This window comes from Lepus europaeus, chromosome 11 (assembly GCF_033115175.1).
Source record: "Lepus europaeus isolate LE1 chromosome 11, mLepTim1.pri, whole genome shotgun sequence".
NCBI lineage: Eukaryota > Metazoa > Chordata > Mammalia > Lagomorpha > Leporidae > Lepus > Lepus europaeus.
In genome coordinates, this window is record NC_084837.1 from 78,590,889 (window position 1) to 78,610,968 (window position 20,080).

Consider the following 20,080-nt stretch of genomic DNA (forward strand, 5'->3'; position numbering starts at 1 on the left):
TGTCCTCAGTGACTGACTTATTTCACTTAGCATAGTGTCTTCAAGGTATGTCCATGTCGCCACATGTGGCATCATTTCCTTAACACTAGTAATACTCCATGGTACGTATATACTGCATCTTCTTTATGCATCTATCCATCGGTGGACATTTAGGTTGTTTCCATATCATGGCTACTGTGAATAATGTTGCCGTGAACATGAGAATTCAGATGTCTGTTTGAGATCCTGGTTTCTGATGTATAGAATAAATGCCAAGAAGTGGGTTGCTGGATTCCATGGTAGTTCTACTTTTATTTTGAAGGGAACCTCTGTGCTGTTTGCTATACTGTCTGTACCATTTTGCATTCCTGTAAACCTTGCCCGGGTTCTCCACATTCTTAGAAACACTTGTTTTCCTGTGTGTGTTTTTCTTAACAATAGTCATCTTAACAAGTAATTTATGTATATTTATATTTTTTACTTAAGAGGCAGAGAAACAGAGACAGAGATTTTGGCGTTCCCTGATTTATTCCCCAAATGCCCGAAATAGCCAGGGCTGGACCAGGGTAAAATCAAGAATGCAATTCAGTCTCCCACAGGAGTGGCAGGAACCCAGTTACCCAAGCCACCACCTGCTGCCTCATGGGATATGAGCATCAGCAGGAAGCTGGAATTGGGGGCAAAACTGATACTTAAACCCAGGCACTCTGATATCCCAAGTGGATACAGATATCCCAAGTACACTCCTAACCACTGTGCCAAATATCTATCCTGATATGGTTTTGATAGTTGTATTTATTTTGGGATTATTTTATAATTTCGCTCTTTACAAATTAGGGTGGTAAACAACCATCATGAATATCAGTTGAAAAGGCTTGGAGTGGTTGGCGCTGTGGCACAGTGGGTCAAAGCCCTGGCCTGAAGCACCCGCATCCCATATGGGTGCTAGTTCTAGTCTCGGCTGCTCCTCTTCTGATCCAGCTCTCTGCTATGGCCTGGGATAGCAGTAGAAGATGGCGCAAGTCCTTGTGCCCCTGCACCTGCCTGGGAGACCCGAAAGAAGCTCCTGGCTCCTGGCTTCAGATCAGCGCAGCTCCAGCTGTTATGGACATCTGGGGAGTGAACCAGTGGATGGAAGACCTCTCTCTCTGTCTCTATCTCTCTCTGTAACTCTGTCTTTCAAATAAATAAAATAAATCTTAAAAAAAAAAAAAAAAGGAAAAGGCTTGGAGAAGTGGTCATTAGAACTCATTGATACATTCCTAATTGTTTTATAATGCATTTTTCTTGCCCAATAAAAATTCTCTATACTTTTCCGCAGGTAACTCTCTACCTGGGATGCAACCACAAAGTTGATTTTATCATCATGATTTTGTGTTTCCCTGTTTTAGAGTGTCATACAAATGGAGTCTGTCTTATATGTCTGGGTTCTTTGACTCAGCATTTTTTCAAGGACTTACATGTGTGTTGGTTTGAAAAGCAAAGTACCAGAGAAAGAAAGGGAAAGATAGATACTACCCCTACAGGTTTACTCCACAAATGGCCATAATGCCTGGGGCTTGGCCATACTGAAACTAAGGGCCTAAAATTCCATCCTCATCTTCTGTATTAGTACTTGAGCCATCTTCTGTTGCTTTTCAAGGCACTTTAGCAGGGAGCTGGATCAGAGGCAGAGTAGCTGGAACTTGAACCAGCACTCTAATATAAAATACTGGCTTTGCAAGCACAGACTTAATTTGTTGTGCCACAGCGCTGGCCCTAGCATAGTGTTCTTAAGATTTATGCATGTTCTTGCATGTATTCCTAGTCCCTTCTTTTGAATTGCTGAGTAGTATTGCATTGAATAAGAGTATTTCATAGTTTCTTACCCAGTTTTCTTACTGATGGTCAACTGGGTTGTTTATACTTTTATCTATTATGTGTAAAGCTACTTGTAACACTCATGTGAGAAGCTCTTTGTGTGATGTTTTATCTTGAGTAAATACCTAGAGATGGAATTGTTGTGTCATGGAGCATGTGTATTTTTATCTTTTTAAAAAACGACCAGTTTTCCAAAGTGTGTAAATTTATATTTCCCCAGGCAGTATATAAGATTCCAGTTGCAGATCTTATTTTTATATTAAAATTATATTCTTTTAAATAGTATTGGTAACTTTTAATTTCTATTTTTAATTCATGATAAATATTTTTGGCAGATAGCCTTCTTTTTTTAAACTAATAATTCTCTGAATTGAAAATTTCTAGAATGTTTTGCTTACATGGACAATGACCAACTTTTCCAACTTATTATAACAGCTTCAAATGTAGAATGAGTACTGAGATAGCATTCTGATGTTTAAAAAAAAAAAAAAAAAAAAAAAAAAAAACCTCAGGGGCTGGCTTTGTGGTCTAGCAGATACAGCTGCCACTTGCAATGCTGTCATCCCATATTGGCACCAGTTTGTGTCCGGGATGCTCTTCTTTCCCATTCAGTTCCCTGTTAATGGCCTGAAATGCAGTTGAAGATGACCCAAGTGTTTGAGCCCCTTTTACCCTTGTGGAAGACCCTTGTGAACCTCCGGCTTCCATCTAACCCAGCCCTGGCTGTTGTGGTCATCTCTGGAGTGGACCAGTGGATGGATGGATCTCTCTCTCTCTCTCTCTCCCCCCCCCCTCCCTCCCTCTCCCTCCCTCCCTCTCCCTCTCCCTCTCCCTCTCCCTCTCCCTCTCCCTCTCCCTCTCCCTCTCCCTCTCTCCCTCTCTCCCTCTCTCTCCCTCTCTCCCTCTTTCCCCCTCTCTCCCTCTTTCCCTGCCTGTAACTTTGACTTTTAAAATAAATAAGTACATCTGAAATTGTCTTTAGACACTAATCATGAGAGAGCAAAATCTAAGAGTCAGCATGGCACTTCTATGCTAAACATAGTTTGCTTTTTCTGTTTCTGTGGTAAATTGTGCATGAGTGTTTTTTACCCACTAATGTCAAGTGAGTGGTTTCTTGGTATGGTTCCATTTGTTCTATGCCTTGGTCATCAGTTTTATCCATTATGAAGGCTGTCTTCTCAAGTCACCCAGTGTACCAGAGAGAGTGGAGAGAATGAGAGTAAGTAGAAAACTGAAAAGCTGTAGCTGCTACTGGACAACCTATACTCAGATTGAGTACCAGGACCAGTTCTTTTCATTGAATTTTTCCTTTGTATTCATAAGTGTAGGTGATATAGAACAGGAGCTGAATATGCTCTTTGCTCCTAAATCAACTTGAGGCTACATGTTAGGTGGCATTCACTTAAGAAACAATAGGACTTCTACACTGTGTGACACAGATTCATAAGTATGGTACCAGAATTGAGGAAAAACTAATGAGGATTAGGGAATGTAGGCAACTTGTACTAAGGAGGTGGAATTTAAAGTGAGCATTGACCCAGTGAAATTTAATCAGTTTAAAGGAAGAAGGTTAAGGTATAATTGTAGCAATAAAATATTCACAACTGATACTGTGTGCAAAGAATATGAATATATGTGTGTTTGAATAGTAAGATGCTGGAATGTCAGCTCCTTGAAGGCAAGAATGTATATTGTACATTTTTTTTAAAGATTTATTTATTTGTTTGTTTTAAAGATTATTTTTTACTTGAGAGTCAGAGTTACACATCGAGAGGAGAGGCAGAGAGAGAGAGAGAGAGAGAGAGAGGTCTTCCATCCAATGGTTCACTCCCAAATTGGCCGCAACGCCTGGAACTGTGCTGATCCGAAGCCAGGAGCCAGGAGGTTCTTCTGAATCTCCCATGCAGGTGCAGGGCCCAAGGACTTGGGCCATTTTCTACTGCTTGCCCAGGCCATAGCAGAGAGCTGGATTGGAAGTGGAGCAGGTGGGACTAGAACCAGCACCCATATGGGATGCTGGCACTTCAGGCCAGGGCTTTAACCCTCTGTGCCACAGCGCCGGCCCCTATTTATTTATTTGAAAGTCAGAGTTACACAGAGAGAGAAGGAGAGGCGCGGGGGGGGCGGCTTCCATCCGCTGATCTGAAGCCAGGAGCCAGGAGCTTCTTCCAGAACTCATGTAGGAACCATTTTGTATTGCTTTCCAGGCCACAGCAGAGAACTGGATCAGAAGTGGAGCAGCTGGGACTGGAACCAGTGACTATATGGGATGCAGGCACTTCAGGCAGCGGCTATACCCACTATGCCACAGTTCTGGCCCCAGTCTTTTGCTTATTTTTCTCCAGTGCCTAGAATCCTCCTTGGACTACGATAGTAGTGATGTCATAGAAGGGATAAGCAGTTGTATCTGGATTGTCAAAAGTTTCAAACATAGAGGGGACAGAACAGCACTTAATGACAGTAAGCATTTGTGCAATAGATGAGTAAATACTGCATTTCAGGTTGCAGAATTTTGAGATTTATTCTCTTGGCAATGGAGAAATGCTTACCTTTTTAATCTGTTGTGCTTTGAAGGAGTGTTTTAGGTTACAGTGGCAGGACATTACAAGCAGTTGAAGTATTATGAAATAATATTTTAGGAAGAATCAAGGAGATTCTAGCACAAATGTCTAAGTAGGATTTTTAGGAAAGCCCAGAATAGAGAGGTGGCTCATAAGACATTCATAAGGAAAACGTTATAGAAATAATGGAGAGAAAACAGAATGAAGAATCACAGATGATGCCAACTCATCAGCCTCGACTGTTAATATTACTGCTGTCAATATTAAGAATCATAATAATTAAACAGCTCTTTAGTTATGAGGCATGGGGGAAGAGATGAAGGATATATGAAGAGTTTGGCTTTAGGTATGATGGATTTGAGGTAATGGCAAGGGAGCCAAAGGAAAGCTTTTAATAGGAGTTGGAGATTGATGACCCAAAACATAGAGCTGAGTGTAAGGCTGGGAGTGTGCATTTGGAAATCATCATTCAAAGGGAACAAAATCATAAATAAATAAAAAAGTAAATGGGCAGGTAGAACATAAAATGAGGACATAAGACAAAGGGAAGTACTCTCAGTATTTTCTAATAGAATGGGAAAAAGTGAGGATATAGAAAGAGAGCCCCAAAGGTTAGTCTGAGCAAGTCCTAGAGTGGCATAGTGGTTAATGGGGTCAGATGCTACAGAACAGGAGTGGACAAAATACATGCTTGATCGTTTGATTTTGTAAATAACATTTATTTGAATGCAGCTACTCCCATTTGTTCACATATCATGTATGGCTGCCTTTTGTGCTACTCCATTAGAATTGAGTAGTTGGCGCAGGTGTGATTACCCCCCAGTTGGCTAAAACTGGCCATTTACTGGAAAAGTTTGCCAACTCTTCTCTAGAGATCTGAAAAATGAAGATCAAGAGAGCAGCCATTAAGTTTTATGATTAAGTTGCCTTTGATGACCCGAAGGAGTTCAATTCTGCCCTGTGAACAAATGTTTGCTGAGATCCTGTTGCACACCTGGCATGTGGTTTTGCTGGTGTGATCTAGGAAAAGGCTAGACATTAAGAGATTTAGGTAGATGATAAGGAGTGAAGATGGTGAATGTGAATTTTTCTTTTGTAAGTATTGAAATAAATGAGTGGTAGTTGGGAAGGCATATAAGGAAAAGGTTTTTTAATAGGGAAAATATGCAAGGAAATTTTTACAGAGTTCTGAGAGAGGCAGTATGTTGCCATTATAGGAATTAATGGGCTAAGACGTGAATGCGCGGAGTACACAGGCCTCATTACAGGAAATGAATAGAATTGTTTGTGGAATTAAGTTAAGAATAGTAATTGCTCACACAGCTGTTTTTAAATAGCAAATTGTGTTAGGTAATCAGCAAAATTCCACTGAAATGTACTTGATAGTTATGCAGAAACTGCTTTATTGGTACTGACTTATGATCCTAATGGGTAATATAAAAACAAACTAAAAACCTTTGTATGCAGTTTTCACATTGGTATAGTATTGTATGTTTTTTTTGTTTGCTTAATGTGTAAGTGCAGTTGTAATGTTTTCATCTTCCTTTTCTAACCACCCAACCCAAATATAAAAGTCTTGCTCCATAGAGGCAGCAGCACGAACTTTATGAGCTCACAGAGCAATGAGGTGTGTTCTCACTTAAAGAGGAGTATTTTATTGCATCTCTGTTTATCCTCCTTTTAGAATAAAATGGAATGTTTTATTTTATGTCTTGATTTAGGTCTACTAAATTATTTGTTTTCTTTGTATGTTGTTTTACCGTACCTCCATTCTTTCTTGTGGATTTGGATTTTTCTACTACTTTCTTTACGTTTATTAGCTGGTATTTTAGCAGTGACTCTTGCTGTTAGGGTTTTTGTTGTTGTTGTTTTTGTTTTTTTGTTTTTTAAGGTGAGGTAGGGGGTAACTTCTCTAAGGATATTCATATCTATATATGTATATACACATACCATTAACTTTTACTGTCTGGTATTAAAATTGTACCATTTCACATAAAACGTAGAAATCTTTTGACCTTAAATGTCAGTGCTGGTGCTGTGGCGCAGTGGGTTAAAGCCCCGGCCTGCAGCCCTGGCATCCCATTGGGCACTGGTTTGTGTCCCAGCTGCTCCACTTCAGATCCAGGTCTCTGCTATGGCCTGGGAAAGCATTGGAAGATGGCCCAGTGGGAGACCCAGAAGAATCTCCTGGCTCCTGGGTTCAGATCAGCTCAACTCCGACTGTTGGCGGTCCTTTGGGGAGTAAACCAACGGAATGGAAGACCTCTTTCTCTCTCTCTCTAGTTCTACCTCTCTCTGTAACTCTATCATTCAAATAAATAAAATAAATACACCTTTATGGTGGTTTGCTTTAGTTGTAATGTGTATTATGTCTAAATGCATTGTGACTCCTATGAGAGAATTTTTTCTAATTTAACTGTTTCTGGCCATTTTCAAGGTTTTTTGCATTCTTTTTTGTTGTCAGCAGGTTGTCTGTGATATGTCTAGTTATGAATTTATTTCCTGTTTATCCTGTTTGGGATTCTCTGATTAGAGTCTTTAATTAATAAATTTTTGTGTCTCCACATTAAGAAAGTTTTTCACCACTATTTCTTACAATACTTTTTTTCTTCCCATTTCTCTTTGTCTCTTGTTATACCTGTGTTCAATTTTTTAAGATCTTCTCTTAGGTCTCTTAGGACCTGTTCATTTCTTTTTAATCTTTTAATCTCTTTTTCTGTTTTATCAGTTGAATACTTTCTGTCGACCTGTCATCAAATTCATTAACTTTGCTGTAACTGCTATTCTCTCTTAAGGAAAATTTTTTAGAACATAAAATAATTTAATTTATATTTGTTCTTTTTAAATATATTTTCCTCATATTTATGAGATTTCCACTATTTCCATTCATTACAAGTATATTTTCTTCCTGTACTGAGCATACTTATACTGTAGTACTTGCCCTCATGCCATTCTGTGAAAAATTCCAACATCTAGCTCATTTAGATCACCTTGAGGTTGACCTCTGTTAACTCTCTTTTCCTTTGAGATTGGGTCACATTTTAATGTGAAGGATTTTTCAATATCATGAATGTTACTTGTGAAAGTGTGGTTTCTTTCATGTTCCTCAAAGATTTTTGTTTATTTTAGTGAACCATTACTTTGGTTTGACTCAAATTGATATTTTTTTTCTTGCCTGGGACTCTTCTTGCAACTGCTCACAATCTTTTTTTTTTTTTTTTTTTTTTTGAGTTATTTTTATTTATTTGAAAGAGTTACAGAGAGAGGTAGTATTAGGAAAAGAGTTGCAAATTGATGCCTCCTCACACGGGGCACCAAAATGTTAGGAAAAGACACCCAGAATAGAGAGGAGGCAGTGCACAAATTTACAGCCAGACCGAATTTATTCAGAGAAAATAAATTGGTAGAGGTGGGTGACCAACTGCCCATGTGCACACTGATGGCCCCAGGGGCCGGACCTTTTTACATTTTAGGAGGGCTGCAAATGACGTAGGGATAGGGAGCAGGAGGCAGAGGGGAATTCCTGAAACTGGTCTTTCTGGTGGCTGTGGGTAGTGGGGCATGAAGGCAATAGGGTATGAGACCCAATTGAGTTTCAAGGACAAGGAATACATTCCAGTGTTTATCTGTTTTGGGCAATAAGGGAGAATGACTGAGGGTTATGTCATTGTTCCATCAGGTAGAGATAGGAAGAGAGGTCTTCCATCCACTGGTTCAGTCCCCAGATGGCCGCAACAGATGGAGCCAGGAGCTTCTTCCCGGTCTCTCATGTGGGTGCGTGGTCCCAAGGACTTGGGACATCTTCTGCTATCCCAGGCCACAGCAGAGAGCTGGATTGGAAGAGGAGCAGCAGAGCGGGGACTAGAACGCTGGGCCTGGGTTTCAGGCCAGGGCTTTAACCCACTGGCGCCTGCTCATGATCTTAATTTGATTGTTTATGCCTGAGCTTCAGACTGCCTTGGGCCTTACCTGTGATTGTGTGTTCCAGGGCACAGGTAGCCAGAACATTTGGGGCTCCTCTTTTCTGCACTCCTGGTGACTGTGTTTGTTCTGGCGCTATCTTCCTTTTCTTCAGGCCAGAAAGACAGTTGGTCTTGTGTTTGAGTTTTGGTTGCTGTGGATTATGACTGCAGGTCAAAGCTTTCAGAATAGGAGATTGACACATGCTGGTCCCTAAAAGCTGTTAAAAAGAGAAACTCAGTCATTCTGGGATCTTCTTTCAAGTTGACACTTTCATCCAAAATCAGCCTGTTTTTGTTCACTCTTCAGAACCTTTATGTAGGGTTTATGTGTGTATGTAGTCTATATCTGAAGGTTGGACATCTGTGAATTCAGCCAGTTGAGACTGAAAAAAAAATTTCATCTGTATTGAACATATGCAGACATTTTCCCTTGTCATTATTCCCTAAATTATATAGTATTTCAATTATTTACTTGGCATTTACATGGTATTAGCTACTAGTAATTTAGAGTTGGTTTAAAGTACACAGGAAGATGTTTGTAGGTTATATGCAAATACTGTATAATTTTAAATAAGGGGCTTGATTATCAACAGATTTTCATATCTGTGGGATAGAGGATATCCTGGAGGTAATCCCCCACAGATACCAAAGACACCTGAATATATGTTGCCATACATGTATTTTCCCCAGGATTCCTAGTAGCTGTTTATAAGAGCTTACTGCACTATATTGGAAGCAGAACTTTCTAGGTTAGTTGTGAGATTTCTTCAGGATTTTTGTAATCTATATTTTAAAAATTATATTACTCTTTAAAAATCATCATTATTTTACTGATTCTTGAAAGTCTACTTAGTTTGCTTTACATCACTGTTTTATTTTAGAATTCTTTTTATCCCACCTTTTCTTGATTCTTAAGAGAGACTATCTATTGAATTCATTGATTTTCCATTCAGTTAAGAGACATTTCGGTGTAGAATACCACACTTTTTCGTACTAGAAGGATATACAGATGAAGATGTCTTCCCTGGTGTAAAGTTTTATTGGTGGAATATACCTGAAAACAATCATCAGTATTCAAGACAAAACAAATACAAGTTAATTTTTGAAAAAGTGTCATAAATTTAGATTTGGTTATCAAAAGAACATCTTACAGAGGAAGGGAAATTTAATCTTAGCTGGATTCGCAATTAGAAATTCAGTAGGTAGGAGAAAAGATTAAAGTAGATATTCTAGGGCTCGGAAATAATAGGAATATAATGTGAATGTTTGACAAGTCTTAACATGTTTGAGGAGTTAGTAATATCTTGGTGAGGGTGGAGCTCTTGAGTTTATAGAAGGATATAGTAAGTAGTGAAGCTGAAAAAGTAAATTGAGACTATCTTAAAGAATGTTGTGTCCACATTTGTAGTTATGTAAAACAGTAATAAAGAAACCCTAATTTTTGATGAATTACTGTGACTGCTCTTCCTGAAGCAGCAGAAGTTCACATTTGAGAAGTAGATAGAATTTGGTCCAATATGTGTTTATGTTGTATTGGCAGTGTTGGTTGTGGATTAGAATGAGTGTAATAGAAGAATAAAGCAATACACAATACCAGATTCAGCACCATATGTGTAAAGGGAATAAATGGATAGTTACTAGAAATACTGCCAAGGTAGAAGTAATGTGAGTGGTTAAGGTACTATAAAAGAACTGTGTTTTGAAGTTCAAGAGAATCATTACATTTTTAGCCATACTTTATTTATTTTTAAGTCTTTACTTTATTTGAAACACAGAGAGAGAGAGACATCTCAGATTTGCTTTTTCACTCCCCAGATTCCCATGACAGACAGAGCTAGGCCAGTCTGAAGCCAGGGGCCAGGAACTCAGTCCAGATCTTCTACACGGTTGGCAGGGACAAACTACTTGAGTTATTATCTGCTGCCTCCCAGAATGCTCATTAGCTAGAAGCTGTAAAGGAGCGCAGAGCCAGAACTGGAACCCAGGCACTCTAATACGTACTGATGCATCCCAAATTGCAGCTTGGCTGCTGCTCCAGACACCCATCCTAACTATATTTTTAAATGCCCGAACATCATACTGAGTATTTGAAACTTTTTGGAATATTTTAAATTTAAAACACTTTCACAGCAGCAAACTTGGGGCTATACAGTACAGGTGAGGATTGGGGAGCATGTGTTGAGGTCATTTCAGTGTCATGTTTAGTAAGACCTCTGTGTGGTTTAGCCACCAAGCCTGTAATGGCTTTGATTTCTCAAAAGCATTTTTTTGTTGTTGTTTCCTTGTTTAAGTTTTATTTATTTTTTGAAAGGCAGGGTTACAGAGAGTCAGAGAGAAAAAGAGAGAGGGGAAGAGAGAGAAAGAGAGAACTTCCATTCTCTGATTCACTTCCCAAATGGCCATAGTGTCCTGGACTGGACTAGGCTGAAGTTAGGAGCCTAGAACCTCGTTTTGGGGGTAGCATGTGTCCAAAGTACTTGGGCCATCTTCCTCTGCTTTTCCCAGGTGCATTAGCAGGTAATTGGAAACAGGGCAACTGGGACTTGGGATCCTGGTGTTATACGTGACAGCTTAACTGACTATGCCACAACACCAGCCCCTCCTTTCTGCTAAAGCTTTTCATCAAATTTTGATCTTTGGGGTGGTTTATTTAGTTCATAATTATTTATAGTCTTAACTACTTTTCTGTGATTTTCAAAATGATATTCAGTTCAGAATATTTATTTTGAGACAGATAGCTAATAAATAGGGAACCAGTTTCAATGCTACATTTATTAAGCTGATAAAATTATTTCTACCTTATGTATTTACTTATTTCACAAATATTTATTAGTATCTGCTATGTGTCAGGCACTGTTCTGGGTATTGAACATGTAACAGTGAACAAAGAGGCTACATGCTTATTTTCTTGGAGCATTCACTATATTGGGAAAAGATAAATGGTAAACATACCCCTGTAAGATGGTATTTGTGCAGAGACCTAAAGAAAATTAACAGATCATTCCAACATCTAACGGGAAGCATTTTATGAAGAGGAAAGCAGAAGTGGGTAGGCCCTGAGGAGGGAGTGTTCTTGGTGTGTTTTAGCAAAAGTGGAGCCCATGTGGTTGAGATAGAATGATTCAAGTGAAAGACTAGTAAGTAGATGAGGTCAGAGAGTAAGAGGCAGAATCTGTAGAACATTGTAGACCACTGGATATAATTCTGAGATGGGAAGCCATTGGTAGATTTTTGAGCATGGGATTGAAATGATTTGTTTTTAAAAGGCTACTTACAGAGAATATAGACAGTAGGGAGGTACAAGAAGGGAGATGATTTAGGAGATTATTGGAATAATCCAGGTTAGAGAGTTTTATCATAGTCAGATTTTGGAAATGTTTGTAAAGTAAATCTAATGAGATTGTACCATTAACAGACTGAGAAGGGAAATTTTTTGTTCAAGACTCACCCAGAGGGAGCCCACACTGCGGCCACAACCTGCAGTGCCAGCATCCCACATGGGCTGCTGCATTTCCGATCCAGCTCCTAGCCAATGTGCATGGGAAAGCAGTGGAAGATGGCCCAAATCCTTGGGCCCCTGCATCCAGGTGAGAGACCCTGAAGAAGCTCCAGGTTCCTGGCTTCAGACCGGCCCAGCTCTGTCCTTTGTGGCCATTTGGGGAGTAAAACAGCAGATGGAAGACCTCTCTGTCTCTGCCTCTGCCTCTGCCTCTTTATAACTCTGCCTTTGAAATAAACAAATAACTCTTTTTTTTTTTTTTTTTTGACAGGCAGAATGGATAGTGAGAGAGAGAGATGGGGAGAAAGGTCTTCCTTTGCCATTGGTTCACCCTCCAATGGCTGCCGTGGCCAGTGCACCGCGCTGATCCGAAGCCAGGAGCCAGGTGCTTCTCCTGGTCTCCCATGGGGTGCGGGGCCCAAGCACTTGGGCCATCCTCCACTGCACTCCCGGGCCACAGCAGAGAGCTGGACTGGAAGAGGGGCAACCGGGACAGAATCCGGTGCCCCAACCGGGACTAGAACCCGGTGTGCCGGTGTCACAAGGTGGAGGATTAGTCTATTGAGCCACGGCGCCGGCACAAATAACTCTTAAAAAAAATAAATAAATAAAATGACGCAGCCAGAATTGAAGAGCCCCCTTTAAAAAATATTAATTATAACAAAATGGTGTGTAGGTGCAGAGCTTTGTTAATTACACTGTAGAGAAGTGTTACAATTGCTTCTCAGGTGCAGTGGCAAGGCTCTTCCTTGTTTCTGAAAATTTGACTGCTAATTTATGGGAAATTTAGAGACAGTGTTAGAGTTTTTATCAGGGTTAGAATGTCTTCAGATGAAGCAAATCCTCAAGATACCGGGTCACTGAGCAGTGCCCACTAGACAGTTCCCAAGTTGACTTCTAGGAACTTAGTAGTTTCAATTTGCTGGCCATTAGGCATTTTCTATTTTACTTAAAGAGATAAGACTTGACATTCCTTTTTAGTCCCATACTCTTAAATATAAAATCATTGGGTTTTCTTGTTTAGTTTTGTCTTTATATGTCATTTATATCAGAGGGAAATGACAACAATAATTTGCAAAATCTCTTTGAAAATTATTTTCAGAAGTAGTCATTTTCATAATGAAGTTAACCATGTCCTCATTCCCTTATTCTGTTTCACTCTGATACTAAAGGATTGGAGTGGAGCATCTTGCAAACCGTTGTTCCAAAGGCAAACAAGAATTGTGATTGAATTTTAAAGATGACTTTAGAAAGTGATTTTTTTCTTATCTTTTATCAGACTCCCTTTGTTACATGGGTTTTTTTTGTTTTAAATGAAGACTGTTCTGTTTGACAGTTCTTTCCACAGGATTCTCCGAACATTATAAGTGGGAAGAAGAAAAACTATTTTTTGTTAAGGATGAAGTTGCATTTTTAAGTTCCCCTTGCGATTTTAATATTTTCCCATTTATTTTTTCATTATTATACAGCATAATGGCAAGGAATTTGTTACTGTATTCTGATTGATCCTATTTCATAGTGAATTTCTGGAAAAGTACATTGGTAGATTTATTTCATGAGTATCAAATATCTGACAAATAATAAAAAGTGTTTGTTGTTGGTTATTAAATGTATATTAACTTAAAATTGATTGAAACCTTTGAGTTTTATATAAAGGAATATCATTACAAATAAAATTGAATAAAAGAAACTATTGAAGATAGCTTTGGTTATCTGATGTAGTTATCTCCAATCAGATTTATTTCATCAACTCATTTATTGAATCCCCCCATAGCAGATGGCAATCCTACAAAGCATATTATCTTTCACTTATTTATGACAGGACTGGGATTTGATATTTCTGACATACTTTTTACTATTTTTACTTGCTGTAATGAAAAACTTCATTTCAGTGTTACTAAAGTAGAGGAGTAGTTTACAGAAGGAGATGTATCATATGCAGTCCCCTATAATCTTCCTCCTAACTTTGTACATATCCTTTGCCAAAGGGAGACTGTTACATATGATAGCCAAGCAGTATGTTTTCTTAATGCGTTTAACTCTTGGATATCCTAATACTTTGTTTCCTTTATTCTTTCTATCTTTTCCATTATTCCTTTTATTATTATTTCAGATCCTGACTCTCTACTGCTCCTTGAGGATTTCTTCCCTATTCCAGTTCTACTTTAGGTTAGTCTTAGTTCAGAGTATCAAGGTCCTTTGGTGATAGGTGATAGATGATAGGTGATTGGTGATAGGTGATAGGTAATAGTACTACCAAGTGAGAAGAGAAGAAACTGATCTTTATGTCAGAAGCTTTGCTTCTGATTCTCCCAGGTACATGTTGTTGAACTTTAACCAAATCTTACTGATACCTTATGAAGTGAATTTGTAGTGTTAATGATCTTTGTTTGCAGGCTTTTTATGGGCAAATAACAGTGTAGGACTTAGAAAAGTCATTTCCTTAATAAAAAGTTAGTTTCCAGTTTTTATTAGTGAATAAAAACCTAGAGAAACCTGTAGGACTCAGTTTCTTAAATAGGTTTCTTACACAGCAAGAAGGGGGAAAGGTGTGGTAGAAGCTGTGAGGTAATTTTTTTTTTTTACCGACTCCAGAAAGAGAGTACTCTTAATCAAAAACAAGTGGTATTGGCAGTAGACAGAGACACATAGACTAATACCAGGTAGTGGATGTGGCTGAGAAATTTGCTCTTCTTAGAGTCTTGTTCTCTCGTATGTAGAAAATGCAATTTCTACCTTTTATTCATTCCTCTTCAAGGTCTCAACCTATTAGGCAACTGCCTGTGTATATAGTAATTTATGGTTTACTTTTAGTTACTTTTCCTATTAAATGTCTTTATGAAAAAAGATGGAAAATTGCTTTCATTAAATTTACAAACTATTATTTTAGATATAAAATCTAATATTTAATGTTTTTTTCTTTACTGAAAAGTATTAAATAAACACAGCCTGCTTTTTAATACAAGACACAATTGAAAGTATGTATTAGATTTTGTTATAATTGCTTCCATTCAGAAAAGCAAGTACTAAAGGATTCTGTAAATAAAAAATATAAAAGATTAAGGATTGTGTAAAGCTCTAATATTAGTTAATTAATGATTACCTCTTTTAATCTTGTTGAATAGAAGTAGAATATTGGATACTCAAGACTCTAAATGTTTCTGCCATTTAATTGTGGCTAAACTTTCTCTTTTTCCATCTACCATTTTAATCTTCAAATCAGGGACCTGGCTTCTCTAAAACTGTTGAATTGACATACATAACTAGTAATGGGGATGAAAGAAAGTGTATGGGGAAAGATGATTGAGATATATCTCAGCAGAAATGTTTTTCCTCTTATCACTCTATTGCAACTGTGGTGTGTTCTTGTGGATAGTTTTTCAGATTTTGATCAATTTCTATCATATCTATATTGAGTAGTTTATCTTCTGACTGTAATTTCTTTTTCTTCTCCTAACCTTGTTCTTAGGGCTGAAGCCTTGGAAAGTTTATTATTCCTGTCATATTTCTCTGTTTGTAGCACCATTGTCTTCAGCAGAAAGGAGTCATTGATGCTAAGAGATGACTCTTCGCTTTGTCAGTGCCAGCCACGACCTTTTACTCAGTCTGGATATTTGAACAATAAACCTACGGAGCTCTAACTTCAAAGCCTAATTAGACTGTTGTCCTTCTGTAGCATCCTTTGAGCCTTCCTGCCAGTGTCCAGTGTCAGTTGTATCTAGTACTCTTTAGCTGGTATCTCAGTAATCTAGTTACCAGTTTATTGAGTTAATAATTGCTTTTCTCTTGTTTTACATAAGGAATTACAGTCACTTGATGAAAATGGAGTATATAGTTTCATAGATTTGCATGTCTCTTAAATTTTGCTTGAGACATTATCTGTAGTGAACATATATATGTGTTTAACAATAGTCTCATATTTATCATTTGATATAAGAAAATTTAGTCATAAAGAATAAACTGGTCTGATTATTTTCATTAGGATAGGCTTCATCAAAATAAGTTTCCATTATATGTTCAGTGAAAATGGATTTCTTGCATAAACTTTTAATAAAATTAGTTTCATATCTTATTAATGGATTTTGTAGATTAATAGTAGCCTTGTCTTAGGATGCTAATCTATCTGTTATTCTGCAGTGTTGATTGCAAGGAAAATGCATGGAAAGCAGCTCATAGATGACTGTTGGTACTGGAGAGGTGGCAACAAAGTGTGTATTTATACCTGACTCTCCCTAACTTGTATGATTGTTCTTTTTTTTTTTTTTAAGATTTATTTATTTACTTGAAAGAGTTACACAGAGAAGGAAAGGCAGAGAGAGAGAGAGAGAGAGAGGTCTTCCATCTGCTGGTTCACTCCCCAGTTAGCCGCAATGGCCGGAGCCATGCCAATGCAAGGCCAGGAGCTTCTGGGTCTCCCGCGAGGGTGCAGGAGCCCAAGGACTTGGGCCATCTTCTACTGCTTTCCCAGGCCATAGCAGAGAGCTGGATCGCAAGTGGAGCCGCCAGGTCTCGAGCCCATTTGGGATGCCAGCACTGGAGGCGGCGGCTTTACCTACTATGCCACAGCGCCAGCCCCAGGATTGTTCTTAAATTTGGAACTTTAATAAGAATTTTTGAAACATGTTCCAAACACTGCATTTTTACACACAATCTGTGTTTTCAAAGCTTTTGAGTTCACTTGACGTTACACCTGGAATACTGTGTGCAGTTTCTGAGTAGATAGGTTCATAGAACCTCAGGGGATTTTTGAAAACTATTGATAGTACTCACTCTATGTTTTATCCTATACATATATACATATCTATGATAAAGGTTTGGGTATAAATGAGGCAGACTAGGAAGTCAACAACTATATAAAATACCTCAATACTCCAAATTTATTTAAAGCTTCTGAGTTACTTATTTCTTGAATTACTTATTTAATTTATTTGGACTGCAGGTAACTGAAACTGCAGATAAGGGGGAAGACTAAAGGATATCTTTCCTGTGAATTCTTTCTAAAATGTCATTAATAATACTCACTCAAATTAGGAATTGCAGATTCATAAAAAGAATAAATTAAGATCCTAGCAACTGAATCAGAAATTAGTACATTGTACTTTGGAAACTCATCCTCCCCCTTTCTGTGTATTTTTCCATCCATTCATTGAGTAATTCTGATCCTATGAAAGAAGCCTTGGGGGGTTGGTGATAAGGCACAGCAGGTTAAACCACAGCTTGTGACATTGCCATCCCATGTTGGAGCGCCCCTTTCATTCATGGCTTCTCTGCATCTGATCCAGCTCCCTACTGATGAGCCTAAGAAAGCAGAGGATGCTGGTCCAACTATTCGGATATCTGCCACCCATGAGGCAGACCTAGGTGGAGTTCTAGGCTCCTGGCTTTTGGCCCATGCAAACCTTCCTGTTGTAAGCCATTTGGGGAGTGAACCAGTATATGAAAGATCTTCTCTCTGTCCTTCCTCTCTTGTCACTCTGCCTTTCAAATAAATAAATAAATAATTTTTTAAAAAAAATTTAAAAGACATCTTAGGAAGGGGCTCATATTATGGTACAGCAGGTTAAGACACTGCCTCCTGTGCCAGGATCCCATATGAGTGCTGGTTCAAATCTCAGCCGTTGCACTTCTGATCTGGCTCCCTGCTGAAGTGCCTGAAAAAGCGGAAGATAACCTAAGCACCTGGACCCTCGCCCTCTCCCTCTCTTTCTCTCCCTCCCTCTCTCCCTTCTACTCCCCCTCCTCCTCCCCCTCCCCGTGAATAAGAAATAAAAATATTAGTGAATTAGCACAAGTTACTGGAAAGTTTGTGGCATTTATTTATTACATGTGGCATTCAGCTCAATCACAGAATTTCCAAGGATATTATCAAAGAAAAGAGGTTTTGAACTTAGCAGACTGTTATCATTGAAACATCTACGCTTGCAACAGCAAACCAAAGAAGTAAGCTGTTTTTTATTTCATCATGGAAAGAATTTCAAGAAGATGCTGGAAAAGTATACCTTCCTAGGAGTCAAAGATGAAAGACACTGGTGTCTTCAGAATAGGAGAGAGAGAGAATTGGCTGAATTAAGTCTTGTCCAGCTTTTCCAGATTTTTGTAGAGATTGATAGGGAGGTGAAATATGGAGTCTAGCCTTCAGAAGATGAATTAAGGAGGACATTCAGTTATTTTGTTGGTAATAGTTACTGATTTCTTTGTCACTTTGAGTTTTCCTTTCTAACTTTCATCAGAGTGGATCTACTCATTTAGAATCAGAATGTGTATAATTCTAGAGGATTCTGAAGTGTTACCCACAATGTTTCTGGAATAAGTTGTCATATCATTTTCGTTAGTTTTTACACAGCTAATGTTGATTTGAAGATGGTTTAATGGCCTTTTCTTAAGAATATCTAATCACTGCTCTGCTAGAATCCAATTTGACTAAGTTGAATGGTAGTTTGACTTGTTTCCATTTTTAAAGCTTAAGAGCTGTATTCTTCATATTTTCATGTAAGCGATACTAAACTAGAGAATATTTTGGAGGTTCATATATTCATTGAAATAATAATGGATGAGGACTGAGATGGTGAGATCTAGAGTATGCCCTATTTTGAAATCTCCGAAGAAATACTTTGGTTCTGAATTCCCATATTATATATGGAGCATTTTATGGGAATTAATGAAAAAGTGCTGAAGGTACTCTGAAGTAACTTACTTTCCATTGGTTATTCAGGCAAAAGTTGATATTTACTACTTTTATGAAAATGAAAATACCAGTTGCTGAAGTGTACTCTTGCTGTACCATACCAACAAAATTGACCTAAGTATCTTTTTAGATTTATACCTTTTATATTCTTCTCTCTTTAGGTATGGATGAACGAGGAGGTACAACATCTTGGGGAGCAAGTGGTCAACCAAGCCCCTCATATGATTCATCTAGAGTAAGTTTGCTTATCAATCCTGATTAAAATTGTAAAGATAAAGTGAAAGAATAAGTATTTTGTTTCACATACGAACAATATTTCTAAAAGATATTAAGATTAACATATTTTCATGGAAATAAGGTAGACTACTCAGTACTTTCGTAGTAGATTTAATTCTTAATATGAACTGTCATACTTTGGGGATTGATTACAATTGCTACACTTAAACAAATACTCTTAGTGTTATTTCTGTACCTTGACTGCTTACAAAACTCTTTACTAGAGTTGTAAGAGTTGTAGTGCTTCACTAGGTGTTCTTCCTAATTATGTAGCCATTTTTCTTTGTACTTTGTTTTTTTTGAGAGATGGCAATGGCTTTCAAAGCACAAACTTTGAGTACCCCCTTCCTCCAGCAGTCATTAGCCATTTATATCAGGAACACAGTAGCCCTTTATCTTGGAAGCATATCAGAAGAGACATAACAGATGACATTTCTTGTTTGACAATTAAGAGAAATGGGACTGAGTTGAAGTTCTGGGCTCTGAAAGGTCAAAAGGTTAGAGCCTTTTTCAGCAAAAAAACAAAAATTCTAAACATTTTATAAAATGAGACTAGGAGATGGAAAATTAGATCAGAGCATTGCACCTAAGTACTGTGCTTAGGTGAAGTTAACAAATACTTCTCTGAAGGCCAACATTTTAAATGAATAATAGGCTTTTATTTCTCTCAGAATTAATCAAGAGAAGATAGGCATAAAATTTATAGGTACTTAAACATAGTAGCAAATTTACTTAAGAAGTGGAAGGAAAACTGAATACTCTCAGTATATAGATTAGTGTTTTGCATTGAAAAATGCTGAGTAGAAGTACTTTTTAAAATGTAGAGTTTTGTTATAGTTGGTTGTAACCTGTTTAATTTATTTTAAATGTTTTGAAAAGAACTGGATAGTCAAATGAAATTCAAAAGCTTGTATAGTATGACTGTTAAACCTGAGATTTTGTGTTTCCCTTTTGGGAATCAGCGACTGAGAAAACTAAATTGGAGTTTAAAAGAGCCCTGTGCTGGGTATCTCAAGATTTGTTTTTTACTGTCAGCTCTACATGAATTAGGTGTTTAATCTTGGTTATTTTGTCTTGGGGTCATGTCCAAATTTCTTTCCACTTTAAAAGTTCCCAGTTCTTTCAGTAATATTTTAAATAGGAGAGGCACATTTCCTGATGATGTTTTGGAAGAGTAGGGAACTCATAATGTGCTGTTTTTTACCATTACTATTATGTACTGTATACATAACCTGCTATTTGTTCACATGCATTCAAT

The 20,080-nt window shown here is 37.9% G+C and overlaps 1 protein-coding gene across 6 annotated transcripts in view; it reads left to right on the forward strand.

Annotated features, from left to right (window-relative positions):
- The window catches only part of TCF12 (transcription factor 12), a 414,455-nt gene that overhangs the window by 131,548 nt on the left and 262,827 nt on the right, over positions 1 to 20,080 (forward strand). For all 6 annotated transcript variants that reach the window (XM_062205994.1, XM_062205989.1, XM_062205990.1 and 3 more), the window contains one exon: positions 18,708 to 18,781. In XM_062205994.1, coding sequence (XP_062061978.1) covers positions 18,708 to 18,781 — 74 coding nt within the window. Of the gene's footprint in view, positions 1 to 18,707; positions 18,782 to 20,080 lie in introns of those variants that run through there.